The sequence below is a fragment of the Panthera uncia genome, chromosome X, assembly GCF_023721935.1.
Source record: "Panthera uncia isolate 11264 chromosome X, Puncia_PCG_1.0, whole genome shotgun sequence".
Taxonomy (NCBI): Eukaryota; Metazoa; Chordata; class Mammalia; order Carnivora; family Felidae; genus Panthera; species Panthera uncia.
In genome coordinates, this window is record NC_064817.1 from 83,686,462 (window position 1) to 83,705,214 (window position 18,753).

At 40.4% G+C, this 18,753-nt stretch overlaps 1 protein-coding gene across 1 annotated transcript; it reads right to left on the reverse strand.

Annotated features, from left to right (window-relative positions):
- Positions 1–14,862: 14,862 nt before the first annotated feature.
- LOC125932239 (40S ribosomal protein S27-like) lies at positions 14,863–15,265 on the reverse strand. The gene has a single exon (XM_049644746.1). The coding sequence runs from the start codon at positions 15,199–15,201 to the stop codon at positions 14,971–14,973; it is 231 nt and encodes a 76-aa protein (XP_049500703.1). The 5' UTR covers positions 15,202–15,265; the 3' UTR covers positions 14,863–14,970.
- Between the last annotated feature and the right edge of the window lie 3,488 nt (positions 15,266–18,753).

The window sequence follows — 18,753 nt, forward strand, 5'->3', positions numbered from 1 at the left end:
CTTAACCGGCTGAGCCACCCAGGCGTCCCTGAGCTGAGATTTAAAGACAGTGAGGGAGTGAGCCATGTGAATAACTTCAAAGGCAGAAGGAAACAGTGAGGGCAAAGGTTCTGAGGTGGGCCTCTGGCTGGCAGGTCTCCAGAACAGCACAGAAGCCAATGAGTGTGACTGGAAGTCAGGCAAAAATGAAGCAAGAGGTCAGGTCATGAGGACCTTGCAGGTCACTAGAAGAACTTTGACTTTTACTCAGAGTGAGGTGGGGAGCTGTTGCAGCATGGTGAACAGTGATAGAATCTGAATTTATTAGATTTTTTTAAAGTTGTATATGTACATGGTAAAGGAAATCAAACAGTATATAGAAGTAATGAAAAACAAAACTTTCCTTCTATCTTCCCATCTACCAAACCATTTCTTCAAAGGTAAACACTATTTTCAGTATCTTGAATAACCTTGAGAGAGAGAGAGAGAGAAAGAGAGAGAGGTGTGGAGGGAGAGAGGGAGGCATATTTCCTTTTTTTTACTTACACGCATGGAAAAATACATGTTATACAGTTATGGCTTAGATATTTATCCATATTGGTCCATATAGGTGTATCTCATCTTGTTCTTTTTAATGGCTGCATAGCACTACACTGTATGTCATAATTTATGAAACCAATTCCTAGTTAATTGATGGATATTTAGGTTGTTTCCAGGATAGGTTTTTTGTTTTGTTTTGTTTTCATTTTTCTTGGGGGGAGTGTTATTATAAAAATACTGTAATGAATCTATTAATGAATGCACCTTCGAGCACTAGAATAATAACAACTAACATTTATTGAGTGCTTACTATGCACTAGGTACTGTGCTAAGTACTTTAGGTGCCTTTTCTCATTTTATCCTTATGACTCTATGGACTAAATACTTGCTATATATTGAATGTTTTTGTCTCCCATTCATATGCCCTCAAAACCTAGTGCCCATATGTCCTGATACCCTAATGCCTAATGTGACGGTATCAGGAGATGGGGCCTTTGGGAGGTGATTAGGTCATTAGGGCAGAGCCCTCATAAATAGGATTAGTACCCTTTTAAAAGAAGTCCAAGAGACTCCCTTGCCCCTTCACCATGTGAGGACATAGCAAGAAGGTGGTTGTTTGCAATCTAGAAGAAGGTCTTCACCAGAACTCGCCCATGCTGGCACCTTGATCTTGGTGTTCCCAGCCTCCAGAACTGTGAGAAAATAAATTTCTGTGGTTTATAAGCCACCCAGTCTGTGAGATTATGTTATAGCAGCCCCAACAGACTAAGACAGTACTATTATTATCCCCATTTTGCAGATGAGGAAAGCTTTAAAGAGGTTGAGGGACACTCCCAAGGTCACAAAGCTAAGAACCTGTAGAGACAGAATTTGAAGGCAGGCAGTCTGACTCCAGAGCCTATGGTTTTAATTACTGTGTTATATAAATGGAATTACTAGGTCAGAGGGCATGTACATTAAAACTTACAGTAGTTAAGGGGTGCTAAGGTGGCTCAGTTGGTTAAGCGTCCGACTTCGGCTCAGGTCATGATCTTACGGTTTGTGAGTTCAAGCCCTGAGTCGGACTCTGTACTGACAGCTCGGAGCCTGAAGTCTGCTTCAGATTCTGTGTCTCCCTCTCTGTCTGCTCCTCCCTTGTTCATGCTCTGTCTCTGTCTCTGTCTCTGTCTCTCAAAAATAAACATGAAAAAAATTTTAAAAAATTACAGTAGTTAAATTGCTGGCTCCCCTATACCCTCATCAACACTGGATATTATCAACCTTTTTGAATATTTGCCAGCACAGTAGGGGAAGAAAGGGCATCTTTCTGTTTTAATTTGCATGCTTTTGTTGAGGAGTAAGGTTGAACATCTTTTTATGTGTAATTTACCCATTTGTCTTTTTTTCTGTTAACTGCCTGTTTGTATCATTTGGTTGTTTGTCTTTGGATTGGCAATGTTTTTCTTGATGATTTGTTTGAGTTTGTTGGAAATTAAGGAAATTAGTCCTTTGTCTGCCATAAGTGTTGCAAAGATCTTGTCACAGTTTGTCATTTCTCTTTGGACTCTTTTTATGGTTTTCTTTTTTGCTGTACAGAAATTTTAAATTTTTATGTAGTCACATTTATCAGTTTTTTAAATGACTTCTGGATTCATGGCCTGATTAGAAAGGCTGTTCCCTTTCCAGGATTGTATGTATTTAAATCCTCTCATATTTTCCTTTAGTACTTTTAAGGTTTCATTTTTCACATTAAATTCTTTGGTCCATCTATAATTTATCTTGAGGTAAAATGTAAGTTAGAGACTTCAGTTTGCCCACTATGCAAATATAATTTTTTTATAATCTGTTTTTCCCTGTTGACTTGATGTGACATATTTTTCTCTTTCTCTCTCTCTCCTTTTGAGAGTTTATTTATTTATTTAAGTACACCGAACATGGGGCTTGAATTCAAGATCCTGAGATCAAGACTCGCATGCTCTTCTGACTGAGCCAGCCAGGCACCCCTGACATGCCACCTTTATTTTTTTTTAATGTTTGTTTATTTTTGAGAGAGAGCAAGGAAGGGACAGAGACAGAAGGAAACCGAGAATCCCAAGCAGGCTCTGTGCCATCAGCATGGAGCCTGACATGGGGCTCGAACTCACAAACCGTAAGATCATGACCTGAGCAGAAATCAAGAGGCAGACACTTAACGGACTGAGCCACCCATGTGCCCCGCTATCTTTAAAATACACTAATTTCCCACATGTATCGAGGCATTGATTTTTTTTTCTCAAGAACTCAACTGTCTTCTCAAGCATCAAGAACTATGATGCTTAAGGTAGCATAACATGTTTTATTTGATGAGCCCTTGGGGCGCATGGCTGGCTCAGTCGTTCGATTAAGTGTCCGACTTTGGCTCAGGTCATGATCTCACAGTCTGTAGGTTCAAGCCCGGAACTGGGCTCTGTGCTGACAGCTCGGAGCCTGAAGCCTGTTTCAGATTCTGTGTCTCCCTCTCTCTGCCCTTCCCTCACTCATGCTCTCTCTCTCTCTCTCTCTGTCTCTCAAAAAATAAATAAACATTAAAAAAATATTTGACGGGCCATGTTTCTCCTCAAATGCCCTTCTTTCAGAATTTTCCTGACTTTTTTCATCCTTTTCCCCTTGATTTTCAGTTTCCTCTTTTGCCATCTCTCCCTCATCAAAAATGCCAGCTATTCCCCCAACTTCTCCATCCCATCTGGGTGTTGTTCATTCATGAATAAGAATATACTAAGTATTGCTGATTGGCAGATATTATGTGAAGGACTAGAGGTATAATGATGAATAATGACAGTTTTTGCCATCATGAAACTCACAGTCTACTGGGAGACATAGAAAGGCCAACAGCCAGTTACAAGACAATTTCCTGAGGGATATGCATAAGTATGATAGGTCCCTGGTAGAACAGTAACTAACCTAGGGGTGCCTGGGTGGTTCAGTCACTTAAGCATCTGACTCTTGATCTTGGCTTAGGTCATGATCTCACGATTTGTGAGATCGAGCCCCTTGTGGGGCTCCTCGCTGATAGCTCAGAGCCTGCTTGGGATTCTCTTTCTCCCTCTCTCTCTTTCTCTCTCAAAATAAATAAATAAACCTAAAAAAAAGAACAGTAACTAACATAGACTTGGTGGGGGGGGAGGGAAAGGGCAAAAGACATGGAGTCGCTGACACACGAGCTGACCTTTGAAAGACTAATAGCAATAAACTAGGTGAGGGGGGAAGAAATAGGAGGGGGTTCCAAGGAGAGCAAGCCTCTTGTGCAAAAGATCAGAAACATGATGAGCTCGACAAATCACAAAGAGCAGTTAGCTGTGGCTAAAGAGTAGGATGTGGGGAAGGGTTGGGTTAAGGTGGAAGATGTGACAAAGAGCTGGAGAGATGAGAGATGGGTCCTGTGCAGAGGGTCTTGAAAGCTGTGCTAAGTAGGTTGCACTCTACCAAATGAGCCACAGGACACTATTGAAATATTTTAATCACATTCTCATTTTGGAGTGATCACTCTGGCTACAGGGTGGAGAACGGGTGGGAAAAGAGCAACAATGGGAGTGAAGAGATGAATTAGGGGGCTAATGCAGTGAAATAACCCAGATGAGAAAGGCTGGGTGTCTGAACTAGGGTAGAGACTATGGAGGTGAAGACAAGTGGATGACTTTGAAGGATGTTAAAAGTTAAAATGGACAGAGGCGCCTGGGTGGCTCAGTCAGTTAAGCATCTGACTTCATTCGGCTCAGGTTGTAATCTCACAGTTGTTGGGTTCGAGCACCGCATCGGGCCCTGTGCTGATGGCTTGGAGCCTGCTTGGGATTCTCTCTCTTCTCTCTCTGCTCCTCCTCTGCTTGCACATGCTCGCTCTCTCTCTCTTTCTCTCTCTCAAAATAAATAAACTTTTTAAAAAGAGCAGTAACTAACCTAGACTTGGTGGAGAGGGAAAGGGCCAAAAAAGACATGGAGTAGGTGACACATGAGCTGATCTTTGAAAGACTAATAGGAGTAAAGTAGGATCTATCTTCCTCTCTCTCTCTCTGCCCCTCCCCAGCTCTCTCTTCCTCTTAAAAGTAAATAAACATGAAAAAACCCTTTCTTAAAAAATGAATAAGTAAAAGTTAAAATTTACAGAAATTGATGATTTGTTGGACCTAAGTGGTTGCAGGTATCAAGGATGCTCCCAGGTTTACTGAGCTAGGACATAGTGGAACAGGCATGGGAGGAATGTGGAATGACAGTAGGTACTGAGGAGTGTCCAGTGTTATGAACATATTCCTTCCCTTTCCTGCATCAGAACTGATCGGTCCTGTCGCCTGTTCCCTCAAGAGCTCTGTTCTCCCTTTCTGATTTACACTAGGGTATTATAAGCTAGTTATTCTAACCAGACACCAGGAACATTTTCACTTGGGAGCTACTCTTAAGGCTCTTGTCTATAAAAATGATTTTGATAATGGTAGTTTCAGGCAGGCCAACTGGGGAAGGGATTTTTGGCAGGAGGGCTTCAAATTACAGTTTGACCCTTGAACAACACAGGTTTGAACTGTGCAGGCCCACTACTATGAAGATTTTCTTTTTCGATAAATATAGTATAGTACTATAATGCATTTTCTCTTCCTTATGATTTTCTTAATAATATTTTCTTTACCCTAACTTTATTGTAAGAATACAGCATATAATACATAAACATACAAAATGTGTCTTAACTGACTGTTTCTTTGACTGGTAAGGTTTCCAGTCAGCAACAGGCTGATAGTAGCTAAGTTTTGAAGGAGTCAAAAGCTGTATTCAGGATGTGTGCCCCTAACCCCCATGCAGGTCAAAGGTCAACTGTATGCCATAGTCCACAGCCTGTTCCCCAAAGCAGGTCCTAGTCCTCTGTTACCCTCAAAGCAGGTACTGCGTTGTTCCACAGCATGGGCTGGTGTAAGGTGGAGAGACTGGCCCAGACATCGGCAGGAATAGGTCACAGGCTTAACTGGAAAAATCTGTCTGCTGTTGTCTAGTCTCCCACATGTCAGGCTCCCTCTTCCCCAAAAGGAATGTGGTCTTAGGGGTCTGGCATGAACAGTCTCTAGAGACAGGCAGTTATTAGATGAGCCCATTATTGAGCCTTTGAAACCAAGCACAGCATTTACCGCAGAAAGAAAACTGGCATTGTGGATTCTGAAGGAGGGGGAGGGCAGGCTGACATCAGAAGAGAAGGATTCGCGTTGTCATGGCAACCATAAGAGTTATACTGTATTGTTTGTACCCAGAATTTAAGAGATTATCCTTGGGCTACACAAAAGAAAGTGCCATCCCCATGCACTTCAACATCACCATCTCAGGACACCCACCACCCTTCTATGAGGAATTTTATTTGTTCATTCGTTATATGTCACTTGGGTGTTTATTGATTTACTAATCTCTCTTCTTCCATTTTTTTCTCCTTCTTTTCTTTCTTCCCTGCATCTGACCAGCACAGCCAGCATAGGCCATTTGTCTTCCCACAGACGGTGCCAGTAAATCAAACTTCTGGCCCGTGGAAACTGGGACCCTGGAAAACCTCCCAAGTTCCCTTGCCTCAGGGCTGCTTCTGGTCTGCAGGGAGTGAGGGTCTCTGGGAAAGGGCCCTCTGTCCAAAAAGGTGACAAAATAAGGCACTGATGGAAAGGTTGTTTTCTCAGTCCAATCCTGTTCTGACACCTTTAAGGTCTGTAGCCATTAGGCAAGGAGCTCACTCAAATTACAGCCTTAACAGTGTCAGTGCAGGATCAGGCACTTGGTAAATGGGGAAAGACCTTTTCTGGGCCTTTACAAAAGCAAGCAAGCGTTTGTTCATCACCTTGGGTTTCTTCCCATGTCACAGAAGAGTAAAGTAAGACAGGAAAGGCACACCTAGCCAGTTTTTTTTTTAAGTGAATCAAAGAAGGATCTGGAAATAACACAGCGCTTATTAATTCCTGGCTCCAGTTAACCCCTCCTCCTATAGATAACACTGACATCACCTAGCTTTTTAATCCCAAGACCTAATTGGCATCCTGTTTATTAAGCTTTAAAACCCTTTTCTTTCTTTCCCCTTCCTGGCTCAGTAACTCTCACTTTGGAAATCTCTGGAGATTTTAATTTCCCGAAGAGCCTCCTGTCATCTCTTACAGTAAGTCTTTTCATTTCACCTCGTTTAAGTATATTGGCTGGTCTAAAGGCTTAATTGTGATGAAGAAGATTAAGTCCAAATTTAATAAGCATTAAGGATAGAACAATATCCTTTATTTCCTCTGGCTTCAATAATCATTGCATTTGGTTTTGTATTTGTAGTGGAAAAGTTCAGGTGACCCAAACTACGGGAAGGAGGTGGGCTTAAGAGAAGGGTGAGAAGATAATCTGGCTGGCTTTTTCTAAAATGTGTGGCTGCTGCTGTCGCAGTAGCAGCAGACAAATGGTGGAAGGAGGGTGATGGGTCTGGAAATGATCGGGCAAGAACACAAGATGAAGCAGGCATGGAGGGAGGAAGGTGTGCCTCCAAGCTCTTCCTTAGTTTGCAAATGGGTTATTTTACCAGCAAGAGTGGCTTCCAGAACACTCTGGGTTCTCCAAGTCTCTTGGCATGGATGTAGACAAATCTCTTTTCCTGTTAGTACAGCTAAGACCAGATTAGCATTTTTCAAAAAGAACTTGACTAGGAAATGAAGGGAAACACAAAACTAAAATAAGAAAATGTAAATGCATAGAAATGAGCACAGAGTCTAAGATAAAGTCTAGCCCCAGATTGGCTCGACTGGCATAGACTACCACGCCCCTGTGTGTGTGTGTGTGTGTGTGTGTGCGCACACACACACACACACACACACACACACCTGGTCCTTTCTCCTCCTCAATGCTATTTGTGGAACCCTGCCTCAAAAGGCCCCCGAGTGTTTCTCCTATGCATTGAAGTCTTGGCTCTCTTCTCTATTACACCTTTTATCCCTCTGTTTTCTGATGATCTCAATATATATTTGTCTCTTCCTAGTGGACTGTTAAGCTCTGTGAAGACAGGGACTAATCATAATCGTCTTTGCATCCAGAGTGTCTGGCATGTGAAACCATCCGTAAATGATTGTAAAACTGAAGTGCACCAGATCAGATCCTGGCAACCTAGAATCATGTCTATCCTTGGAAAGTGCCTCTTCTAAAAGCAGGGTTCTGACAGTAGACAATGCTTTACACTCTAAGCTTAGGTCTTTTTGACCCCGTGTAAACATGCTTTTGGCAATTTACAAAAACAAGGACTGCCTTATAATTGTAGAGGACTCCGTGCTTCTCAAAACGTGTTTCACACAATTTCTCATTTGATACTCCTAACAACCTTGTAAGGAACTGAGACTTAGGTTAAATAGCCCGCCCCCAGTCACAGTGCTATATAATATATATAGCAGAGTTAGAGCTTTTGGTACTTAGTCCCATATCCTCCCAGTTTGATATGTTACATCCAAAAAAGACCTTTTTGGGTCAGGTCATCAGTAAACTGACAGAATCGTTCTCAGACTTGTCTCTCACCATCCTCTCTCTCTTCCACCCACCCAGTATGGCACCAGACCAGGGAGAGAGTCAAATGATCATTTGGGGACAAGCAAATACCAGAACCTTGCTAAATCAGAACTCAGCAATCCTGTTTCTAGGAATGTCTCCTAACAAATCATCCAAATTTGACATAACTTTTTTATTTAGGAAGATGTGCTGGGGTGCCTGGTGGTTCAGTCAGTTAAGCATCCAACTCTTGGTTTCAGCTCAGGTCATGATCTCACAGTTTGTGAGATAGAGCCCTGCATTGGACTTTGCGCTGACAGCGTAGAGCCTGCTTGGGATTCTCTCTCTCTCTCTCTCTCTCTCTCTCTCTCTGCCCTTACACACACTCTCCCTCTCTCTCAAAATAAAATAAAATAAAATAAAAATAAAAAGATGTGCTGTCCACACAAAACACAACTGTGAGCACAAATCAGCCAGTGGGTTGGCAGTTTACTATCTCTGAAATAACTGGACAGGTATGTAAAGATGTATGCATCAGGATGTTCATGACAGCTGTGTTACATTGGGAAGACATTGGAAACTATCTGATGTCTAACAATAAGAGAAAGGGTTAAAAAAATTAAGGCACATCCATATTACTGACTCTTATGAAGTCAATAAAACCAATGATGTGGTATAGATTTATATTTATTGACATGGAAATATATCTATGGCACTGTAGAGCTTTTTTAAAAGCAAGATACAAATCAGCATTAAAGTATAATATCATTTCTGTAAAATACTACACTTAAGAAAACAGCCTGGAAGGATATTTTTAAAATGTTAACAGTAGTGGATTGTGTGACATTGAGATTGGAAGGTGGAGTGATATGTGATCTTCATTTTTTCTCACATATATTTTTCTTCAATGAACGTATATTACCTTTTTTTAGTAAGCTCTATGCCCAACGTGGGGCTTGGACTCATGACCCCCGAGATCAAGAGTCACATGCTCCACTGACTGAGCCAGCCAGGTGCCCTGAATATATATTACTTTTGCCATAAGAAACATAAATGAGGGGCACCTGGCTGGCTCAGTCAGTTAAGCATCTGACTTTAGTTCAGGTCATGATCTCACAGTCAGTGAGTTTGAACCCCGCATCAGGCTCTGTGCTAACAGCTCAGAGCTTGGAGCCTGCTTCAGATTCAGTGTCTCCCTCACTCTCTGCACTTCCCCCACTCACATTCTGTCTCTGTCAAAAATGAATACAATTTAAAAATAAAAAAATAAAAAAAAGAAACATAACAAATGATTTTCAAAGGAAGAATTAAATGTCAGCCCTACCATTTATGATAAATTGATCTTTGACAAGGGTGCCAGTACATTTCAATGGCCCAAGAATAGTCTTTTTAACAAATGGTGCTAGAACAAGTGGATTCATATGCAGAAGAATGAAGTTGAACTCCTACCTCACACCATATACAAAAATTAACTCAATGGATCTGACACTTAAATATAAGAGCTAAAACTATAAAACTGTAGAAAACAAGTGTAAATCTTTAATTCTCAAGTTAGAGTATTGGCTTCCCCTTTGGTGATTTTTTTCAAAAGTATAAATATCCTGAGGTAGGTGTATTATTTCTTTTAGACCCTGGTCTGTGCCAATCAATACTGTGTGTGTGTGTGTGTGTGTGTGTGTGTGCATGTGTGTGTGTGTGTGTCTGTCTGTCTGTGTCCATGTTTGTGTGTGCATGTGTGTCTGTGTGTGTGTCTATGTGTGTATTGGGGATAGATGTGCACAGAGAATGAAGCGGCCTCCATCCCAGTCCTTTCATACTGTGGCTGTCAGAAAAGTGTCATTTTCTGGGCTTGGTGGACCAGGAGTCTATTTTTATAAGGAAACAGAAGTGAATGGTAACCTAGACTAGATGCATAAGAAGGCATCCAGCTGAAATCTGCTGCTGAGCAAAGGTGAAATCTTTGTTAGCTGTGCCTTGAAAAACACAGACTTTCCAATTTATTCCCTGTTCTATAGCCATCTTGGCTCCCTTGTAGGTAGAGTTGCTCCACCCCTCCTCAACCATGCCCTAAGGTTAATACTTGTCTCTTTGTATTAAATTGGAGTGTTGCTTCTTTCTTCTTCACTCTTCTAGGTATGTACATTTTTAGTTTGTTATCTTAGGTCAGGTTTCCTGGAAATAGACTCTGATGCAGAGATTTGCATACAGGAAGGTTATGAGGAGTACACTTGGGACCAATGCCTGTGTGGGAGTGAGGAAAGCAGGACTGGGGGGAAGGAGAAGTTGGACTGAAAAGCTCCAGCTGTTCCCACAGAGAGCTATGGAGCCAGGATGACCTTTCAGAATTATCCAAAATTGAAGCAAAGGTTGTGAACCTTTGTATTCTCATTGGATATGTGCTGTTTACCACACTGTAAGGCTATGGCTGAGAGGACATAATCTTAGACAAAGCCACCTTTGGCTAAGAGCAATGCAAAGAGAGTGGCATAACTGTGAGCCATCAGCAACCAACATTTCTAGCAGCCGAGGGTGGAGGCAGGGATCTGTGTGGTGCCTCATGACACCTACTTACAGTAATTTACCTGACCAGACCTCAAAGAAAGCTCCAGAAAAGATTTATGTGAATTCTTTCATCTTCACCCACATTCCCCCATTTTTTCATGGCTAGAAATGACAATTAGGAAGACAGGTGTAGGACTCCCAGATTTGGGGCATGAGCAACTGGGGAAGACAAAAAATATCCCTGGATTGAGCAAATGGATGGATGCTGGTGCTGTTTACTGAGATGGATGAGGAAAAAGTTGGGGCAGGGAGAAATCAAGATTTTAGTCTTAGAGAAGTTAAGTTTGAGATGTTGGTGTAACATTCAGATGGAGATGTAAATTAGGTAAATGAACATGAATATGAGCTCAGAGAAGTCTGGGATATTGCTGTAACTTGGGAGGTAGGATATAAATTGGATTGATGGGGCGCCTGGGTGGCTCAGTTGGTTGAGCGTCCAATTCTTGATTTCAGCTCAGGTCATGATCTCATGGTTTGTGGGATAGTCCTGTGTCAGGCTCTGCACTGACAGCATGGAGCCTGCTTGGGATTCTCTCTCTCTCTCTCTCTCTCTCTCTCTCTCTCCCCCCCCCCCCACCCCACTCGTATTCTCTCTCTCTGTCTCAAAATAAATAAATAAACATTTTTTTAAAAAGGATATAGGGGCACCTGGGTGGTTCAGTCAGTTAAGCGTCTGACTTCAGCTCAGGTCATGATTACATGGTTTGTGGGTTTGGGCCCCACGTTGGGCTGTGTGCTGGCAGCTCAGAGCCTGGAACCTGTTTCGGATTCTGTGTCTCCCTCTCTCTCTGCCCCTCCTCCACTCGCACTCTCTCTCTGTCTCTCAAAAATAATTAAATCCTAAAAAAAATTTAAAGGATATAAATTGGGTTGAAAACCATAGGAATGAATGAGGTCACTTAAGGAGAGAAGTGTAGAAAGAGAAGTGAAAACGTAGAGCTGAGCCTTCAGGAAACCTTCAACATTTAATGCCTGGATAGAGGAGGATGAGGAGACAGAGATGGAGTAGTCAGAGGAGCAGGAAGAATACTGTGAGAGTATCATGTCACAAAATCCACAAGAGAATGTTTCAGAAAATGAAGAAGTGGTCGGCAGTATTAAATACTTTTGGGGTGCGAAGCAAGTCAAGGATAGAGAATTTTCCATCAGATTTAACAACATGGGAAGCCATTGGTGATCTTTGTGAGAGCTATTTTAGGAGAGTTGTGGGGACAGAGGACCAGATTGGAGTGGGTTGACGAATGAGTGGAAAGCGAGGAAATAGAGGAAGTGCGTATAGAAAACTCAAGAAGTTGGCCGTGATAAGCAGGAGGAAAAGAGATACAGGGCAGTTAGCTGAAAGGGTTTGTGATTTTGAGGGATTGTGTTGTATGCTGGTTTGTTTGCTTTTCGATATTTTGTTTTGTTTTGTTGCTTTTTTTGCTTTTATATATTTTAATAGAACTCTAACATACTTACAGAAAAGTACAAATCAGGTGTACAGCTTGATGAATTTCCACAATATGAACACATCCATGTAAACAGCATCCAGATAAAAAAAAAGAGAACAACTAAAGGCTATATAGTGTATGATTCCAACTATATGGCATTCTGGAAAAGACAAAGCAATGGAGATTGTACAACAATCAGTGGACTAGTGGGGAGGGAGGGCTGAATAGGGGAAGCACAGAGGATTTTTACGACAGTGAAACTCCTCTGTATGATACTAACATGATGGATGCATGTGAAACTCATAGAATATACAACGTGGAGAGTGAACTCTAATGTAAAGGACTCTGGATAATTATGATGTGTCAGTGTAGGTTCATTGATTGTAACAAATGTTTACCAGTATGGTGGGGAATGTTGATAACGGGAGAGGCTATGCACGTGTAGGAGCAGAGGGTATATAGGAAATCTCTATACCTCCCGATCAATACCGCTGTGAACCAAAAGCTGCTCTAAAAACTGAAGTATATTTTTTAAAAAAGAGAGAGAACACCCCAGAAGTCCCCTTGTTACTTATTTCAGTAACTAGCCCCTGCAAAGGTAACCATTACCCTAACATCTAACACCATGGAGTAATTTTCCTTATTTTTGAACTGTAATGGAATCATCCAATATGTACTCTTTCATGTCTGGCTTGTATTACTTCACATTTGTATTCAATTCACACTGGCTTGTATTACTTCACACTGCTTGTGAAATACATCTGTATTATTGTGTATAGTAGCAGTGCATTTAGTCTCATTGCAGTATATTATTGCATTGTGTTAATTTATCCATTCTACTGCTGAAAGGCATTAGGGTAGTTTCCAGTTTGGAACCATTACAAAGAGTACATTCTTGTGCATGTATCTGTTTTTTAGTACTTAAACCATCATTAAGGTAAATATAGATCACTTCTCAAAAAGCACTCATTTTAAAACATAACTTTGTAAAAAGAACACATAAATCTTAAAAAAAAAAAGCTTAAGAAAAGACCATTCTGTGGCCCAGTCCTACAAAGTTAACTTCATGAATTTCAGAGCAATTTATTAAGATGCTAAATATTTGGGGCGCCTGGGTGGCTCAGTCAGTTAAGCGTCCAACTCTTGCTTTCAGCTCGGGTCATGCATGGCCTCACAGTTCGTGAGATCAAGCTCTGCACTGGGCTCTGCACAGTCAGTGAGGAACCTGCTTGGGATTCTTTCTCTCTCCCTGTCTCTCTGCCCCTCCCCTTCTCATTCCCCCCCCCTCAAAATAAATAAATAAATAAATAATTTAAAAAGATTCTAAATATTCATAAAATATTTCTCACATGCTTATGGATTAAAAGGTACAATGAGAAAGTTGCTCCAAAACTAATACCCCTCTTCCAGTCTCCAAATAACTTTCCTACTCCAAGTAATCCATAAGCCCATTTAGGTCCACATTCCTTAAATGTTTGCTTTAAAATAAGCCAGCAGTTAAGTACTAGACAGAAACTTTTTTTTCCTAGGACATATGTGGATAGGCAACAAGTCAAATTCAAGCTTTCTATTTTTAAAACTTTTTCTTATTGAGGTAAAATTCGCATAATGTAAAATTAACCATTTTAAAGTGAACAATTCAGTAGCATTTGGTATGATCATAATGTTGTGCAACAACCACCTCTATTTTGTTCCAAACCATTTTTATCACCCCAAAAGGAAACCCTGTGCATGTTAAGCAGATGCTCTCCATTCCTCCTTCCTTCTCTCTCTGCCCCTGACAACCACCAACATGCCTTTACCTTCTACAGATTTATTCTGGATATTTCATATAAATTCTGGACATTTCCTATAACTGGAATCATACAATATGTGACCTTTTGGTTCTGGCCTCTTTTCACTGAGAAGAGTGTTTTTGAGGGTCATGCACATGTTGTACCGTGTATCACTACCTCATTCTTTTTTATGTCTTGAATAATATTCCATTGTATGTATATACCACAATCTGTCCGTTCATCCATTGATGGACATTTAGGTTCTTTCCACCTTTTGGCTATTGTAAATAGTACTCCCATAAACATGAGTGTTCATGTATTTGTTTGTTACCTGTTTTCCAATTCTTTTGTACATATACCTAGGAGTGAAACAGCAGGGTCATATGGTGATTCTACGTTTACTTTTTTGAGAAACCACCAACTTGTTATGCCCATTGGCTGAGCCCTTTTCCATTCCCACTAGCAATGTATGAGACTTCCAATTTCTCCACATCTTCACCAACATTCATTCTTTTCTTTTTTTGTAATAGCCATCCCAGTGAATGTGAAGTGATACCTCATTTCCTCATTGTGGTTTTGATTTGCATTTCCATAATGACTAAAGATGCTGAGCATCTTCTCATGGGCTTGTTGACTATTTGTATATCTTCTTTGGATAAATGTCTGTTCTAATCCTTTGTCCATTTTTAACTGGGTTGTTTGTCTTTTGTGTTGAGTTGTAAGAGTTCTTCAGATGTTCTAGATACTAGCACCTTATAAGACACATGATATACAAATACTTTCTTCTATTCTGTAGGTTATCTTTTCACTTTCTTAATCATATCCTTTGATGCAATTGAGATTATCATGGATTTATTTTTCTTCCTTCTATTAATGTAGTATTTTACATTGATTGATTTTCTTATGTTGAACCACCCTTGTATTATTAGGATAAATCTCGCTTGGTCATGGCGTTTTATCTTTTTAATGTGCTGTTGGATTCTGTTTGCTAGTATTTTGTTGAGGATTTTTTTGAGAGAGAGAGAGAGAGAGCACGAGCAGGGGAAAGAGGCAGAGGAAGAGAGAGAGAGAAATCAAGAGTCAGATGCTTCACCAACTGAGCCACCCAGGCACCCCAAGGATTGTTTTTAATCCAAAATATGTTTATTAGGATAGTTTCCCACTCATCTAGATTCAGGGTGCTTTTAGTGCTGCTGCCATTTGAAGGATCATCCTTCTGTAAGCCTTGCGTTTCCTCCTGTAGGCTGGCAAAGAACAGTGGAGCAGCCAACACACAAAACTACTGTTCGTGTATGGTTAAAGATGGGGGTGATTTTGTAGCATCCTGGGCACTTCACATCCATGAAGTAGGAGTTGGGGCTCTGCACCAGGCACTTCTTCTTATGCTTCCTCATCTCCTCTTTTGTGGACTGGTGGAGGAGGTCCTTTTCAAGGGGCATGTTCTCGTGGGAAGGTTGTCACCACCGGAAAGCTTGTTGAGGATTTTTGCATCTATATCCATAAGCGGTGTTAGTCTATAACAAACATTATATTTTAAAGAGAAAAAGAAAAGAAAAAAATGTATCAATGCATTTTGCTGAAGCAAAATAAGGAAAAAGTAAAAAAATCACACCCCAGTATTTATCACCTTGAATGGCATCTTGTTAATTGGTAATCCATCTTGCAGGGAAATTTCCCTCAACGGGGACCCTGCCTAATCTATCCAATAGAGTTAAAAACACCCAAATATTAAGCTCATCAAGTCACCTTAGAGGTGAGGAAACTGCCACAGAAGTTAAATGATTTGTGTGTGGTGACATTTCCAGCAAGCAGGAATTGACACTTTTTATTTTGTCACCATTCACCTGAAACACTTTGCACTTCACTGCTCTATTCTTTATTACCAATCTCCGAGACTTCAGCTTTCTTACCAAAAACCCACACTACAAAATTTTCCCTTGCATCTAATGAAAATGATGTTCTGCAATTTGAGCCAATTACTCCCCACTATTTTCTTCGGGGAGACTAGAAAACAACCTTGACAGTATTTTATCACAAAAGCCATTCACATACTTGAAGTACAACAAGCCATGTTGCCAAGTTCTTTGACATTTTCTTTGTTAGTTTCATTTCCTAAGCCTTTGGGGCTATTCTGTCCTGGACTGGTACATGTTCTCTGCATCTCACAAGGCTACAAGATCCAAAATACAACACAGTGTCCTAACAGAGGCAATTCACAAGATAAAGCAATTGTTGATGGTGAAGGTGGATATAATATTTTAAAGTTTGAAAAGTGACAGAAATATTAAAACTTTTTCAAATGTTCAGGCTGTAATGTTCAAATTAAGAGCAATGTTGAGAGACAAGAGAGTAAAAACATGAAAAATAATGATATAATTCACATGCATGAGTCAATTGTATTTAGTAAGTGGGTGGAAATAGGATGGTGAAAACTGGGGAGAAAAACCAGAATTTAAAAAGCCAGGGTCAATTCAAAGGTCAAATGAACTATAAGTGAATCAATTTGGAGTCATGCAAAGTAGTTGACACAATGATGGGCCATATATCAGGCTGAATATGACATGCTGCTTCCAGTATCCTTAGAAGGAGGTGAGGGCCCAACATTTTAGTATTTTTCAGTGGTTAATTTCAAGCTCTGTAGCTCCAACTTTTTGACAGTACCACTCTAGTTCTATTTTTTTTTTTTGTCCTTTTGAACTTTTCCCTGCTTTTGGTGGTTCTTTCTCCTTCTTATTTCTATCCCCTGTGGCTGGTACAGGCCACTGCCCTCTCCTGCCTACCCCCGTTCACAAGCACAGCACTCGCACTCTGCTACTGCACCTCCCCAGTGGCAGTGACCCCCAGTGTCTGAAGATAGTTGGTAGCTCCCTCTCACTTCCCCTTTCAAGACCCAAGGGCAGTGGCAGCCATGTATATATCTTTTGGTAAATATATTTGCACTTTTATTGGGCATATGCTTAGAAATGGCATTGCTGAGTCATAGAGAATGCATATATAGTTAGCTTTAGAAGATTCTGCCAAAGGCAGTTCGGTTTGTGGGATCAAGCCCCGTGTCGGGCTCTGCACTAACAGTGCAGAGCCTGCTTGGGATTCTCTTCCCCTCTCTCTCTGCCCCTCCCCTGCTTGTGCGCTCTCTCTCTCTCTCTCTCTCTCTCTCTCTCTCAATAAAGAAATAACTTTTAAAAAAAGAAGATGCTCCCAAAGAGTTTGCCAAATGTTTGTACCAGTTGACATATACCCACCAGTGATGAATGACAATTCAAGTTTCTCCTCATCCTCACCAACAGCTGGCATTGTCTTTTTCTTCTTTCATTTTAGCCATTCTGGTGAAATTATAGTGGTATCTTATTGTAGATGATTGTTGTTGTTGTTTATGTCTTTCTTTTAATTATTTTGAAATAATTTTAGACTTATGAAAAAAGTTACAAAAAATAGTACAGAGAAATCGATACACTCCTCACCTACCTTCCCCTAATGTTAACATATTATATGCCCATAGTACAACTATAGAAACCAGGAACTTAACATTGATACATTATTATTAACTAATTTATATGCCTTATTTGAATTTTGCCAGTTGGCCCACTGCTGACCGTTTTCTGGTCCTGGATCCAATTGTATTTAAGTATCATGTCTCCTTAGTCTCCTCCAGTCCATGAAAGTTCCTCAGTCTTTGTCTTTAATGACTGTGGTAAGTTGAATAATGGCCCCCAAAGATGTTCATGTTCTAATCTCTGGAACCTGTGAATGTTATCATGTAGGTCAAAAGGGATTTTTCAGGTGTGATTTCTTTAAGGGTCTTGAGATGAGGTGATCATCCTGCACTAGCCAAGTGGGCCAACTTTAATCACAAGGGTTCTTATAAGGGGGAGGCAGGCAGGAGATCAGAGTCAGAGTAGGAGATGTGATGACAGAAGTAAAATGGTGAAGCAACACAAGGAAGGAGTCACTAACCAAGGAATGCTGGGCAGCCTCAAGAAGCTGGAAAGGCAAGGAAACAGATTCTCCTCTTAGAGCCTCCAGAAAGAACACAGCCCTGCTGATATCTTGACTTTAGACTTCTGACCTCTATAAATATAAGGAAATAGATTTCTTTGGTTTTAAGCCACTAAATTTATGATCATTTGTTACAGAAGCGACAGGAAACTAATACAATAAACTTAACACTTTTGGAGAGTACTTGCTTGATGGATGTTCCTAATTTGGGTTTGTCTGAGGTTTTCTCATGCTTATACTGAGGTTATGCTTTTATTTTTCACAAGAATACCATAGAAGTGATGTTGTGTCCTTCTCTGTGCATCATGTCAGGAGGTACATGATGTCAATGTGCCCTATTACTAGTGATAGTAACCTTGATCACTTGGACGAGGTGGTGTCTGCTAGGTTTTCTCCATTGTAAAATTCTTATTTTGCCCTTTGATAAATCTTTGAAGGGAGATACTTTGAGGCTATGCTAATATCCTGTTTCTCCTTAAACTTTGGCCCACTAATTTTAGCATCCATCAATGTTTCTTGCATGCAATAAATATTACTGTGATATGTGCCTAATAATGGTTATCAATTTCCATTATTCCTTCTACATCTATTAATTGGGATTCTTCTGTAAGAAAGAACTATCCCCTCCCCTGCCATTTTGTGTGTATATATATATATATATATATAATGTATATATATAATGTGTATATATATATAATGTATATATATATAATGTGTGTGTGTGTATATATATATATATATATATATATATATACATATATACACATTTGTATGGACCCATGTATATCTATTTTATTCTATGGGTTATAATCCATTGCTATCATTATTTATCTTGCTGTTCAAATTGCCCCAGATTGGCCACAAAGAGCTCCAACTTTATAGAAGTTGACCACTCTATAGAGGTGCCTGGGTGGCTCAGTCGGTTAAGCGTCCAACTCTTGGTTTCAGCACAGGTCATGATCTAATGACTCGTGAGTTTGAGCCCTGCATCAGAC

What these genes read in the sequence shown, in the direction of transcription:
- LOC125932239 (XM_049644746.1), bottom strand. Translation starts at nt 15,201, where the DNA reads ATGCCCCTTGAAAAGGACCTCCTCCACCAGTCCACAAAAGAGGAGATG.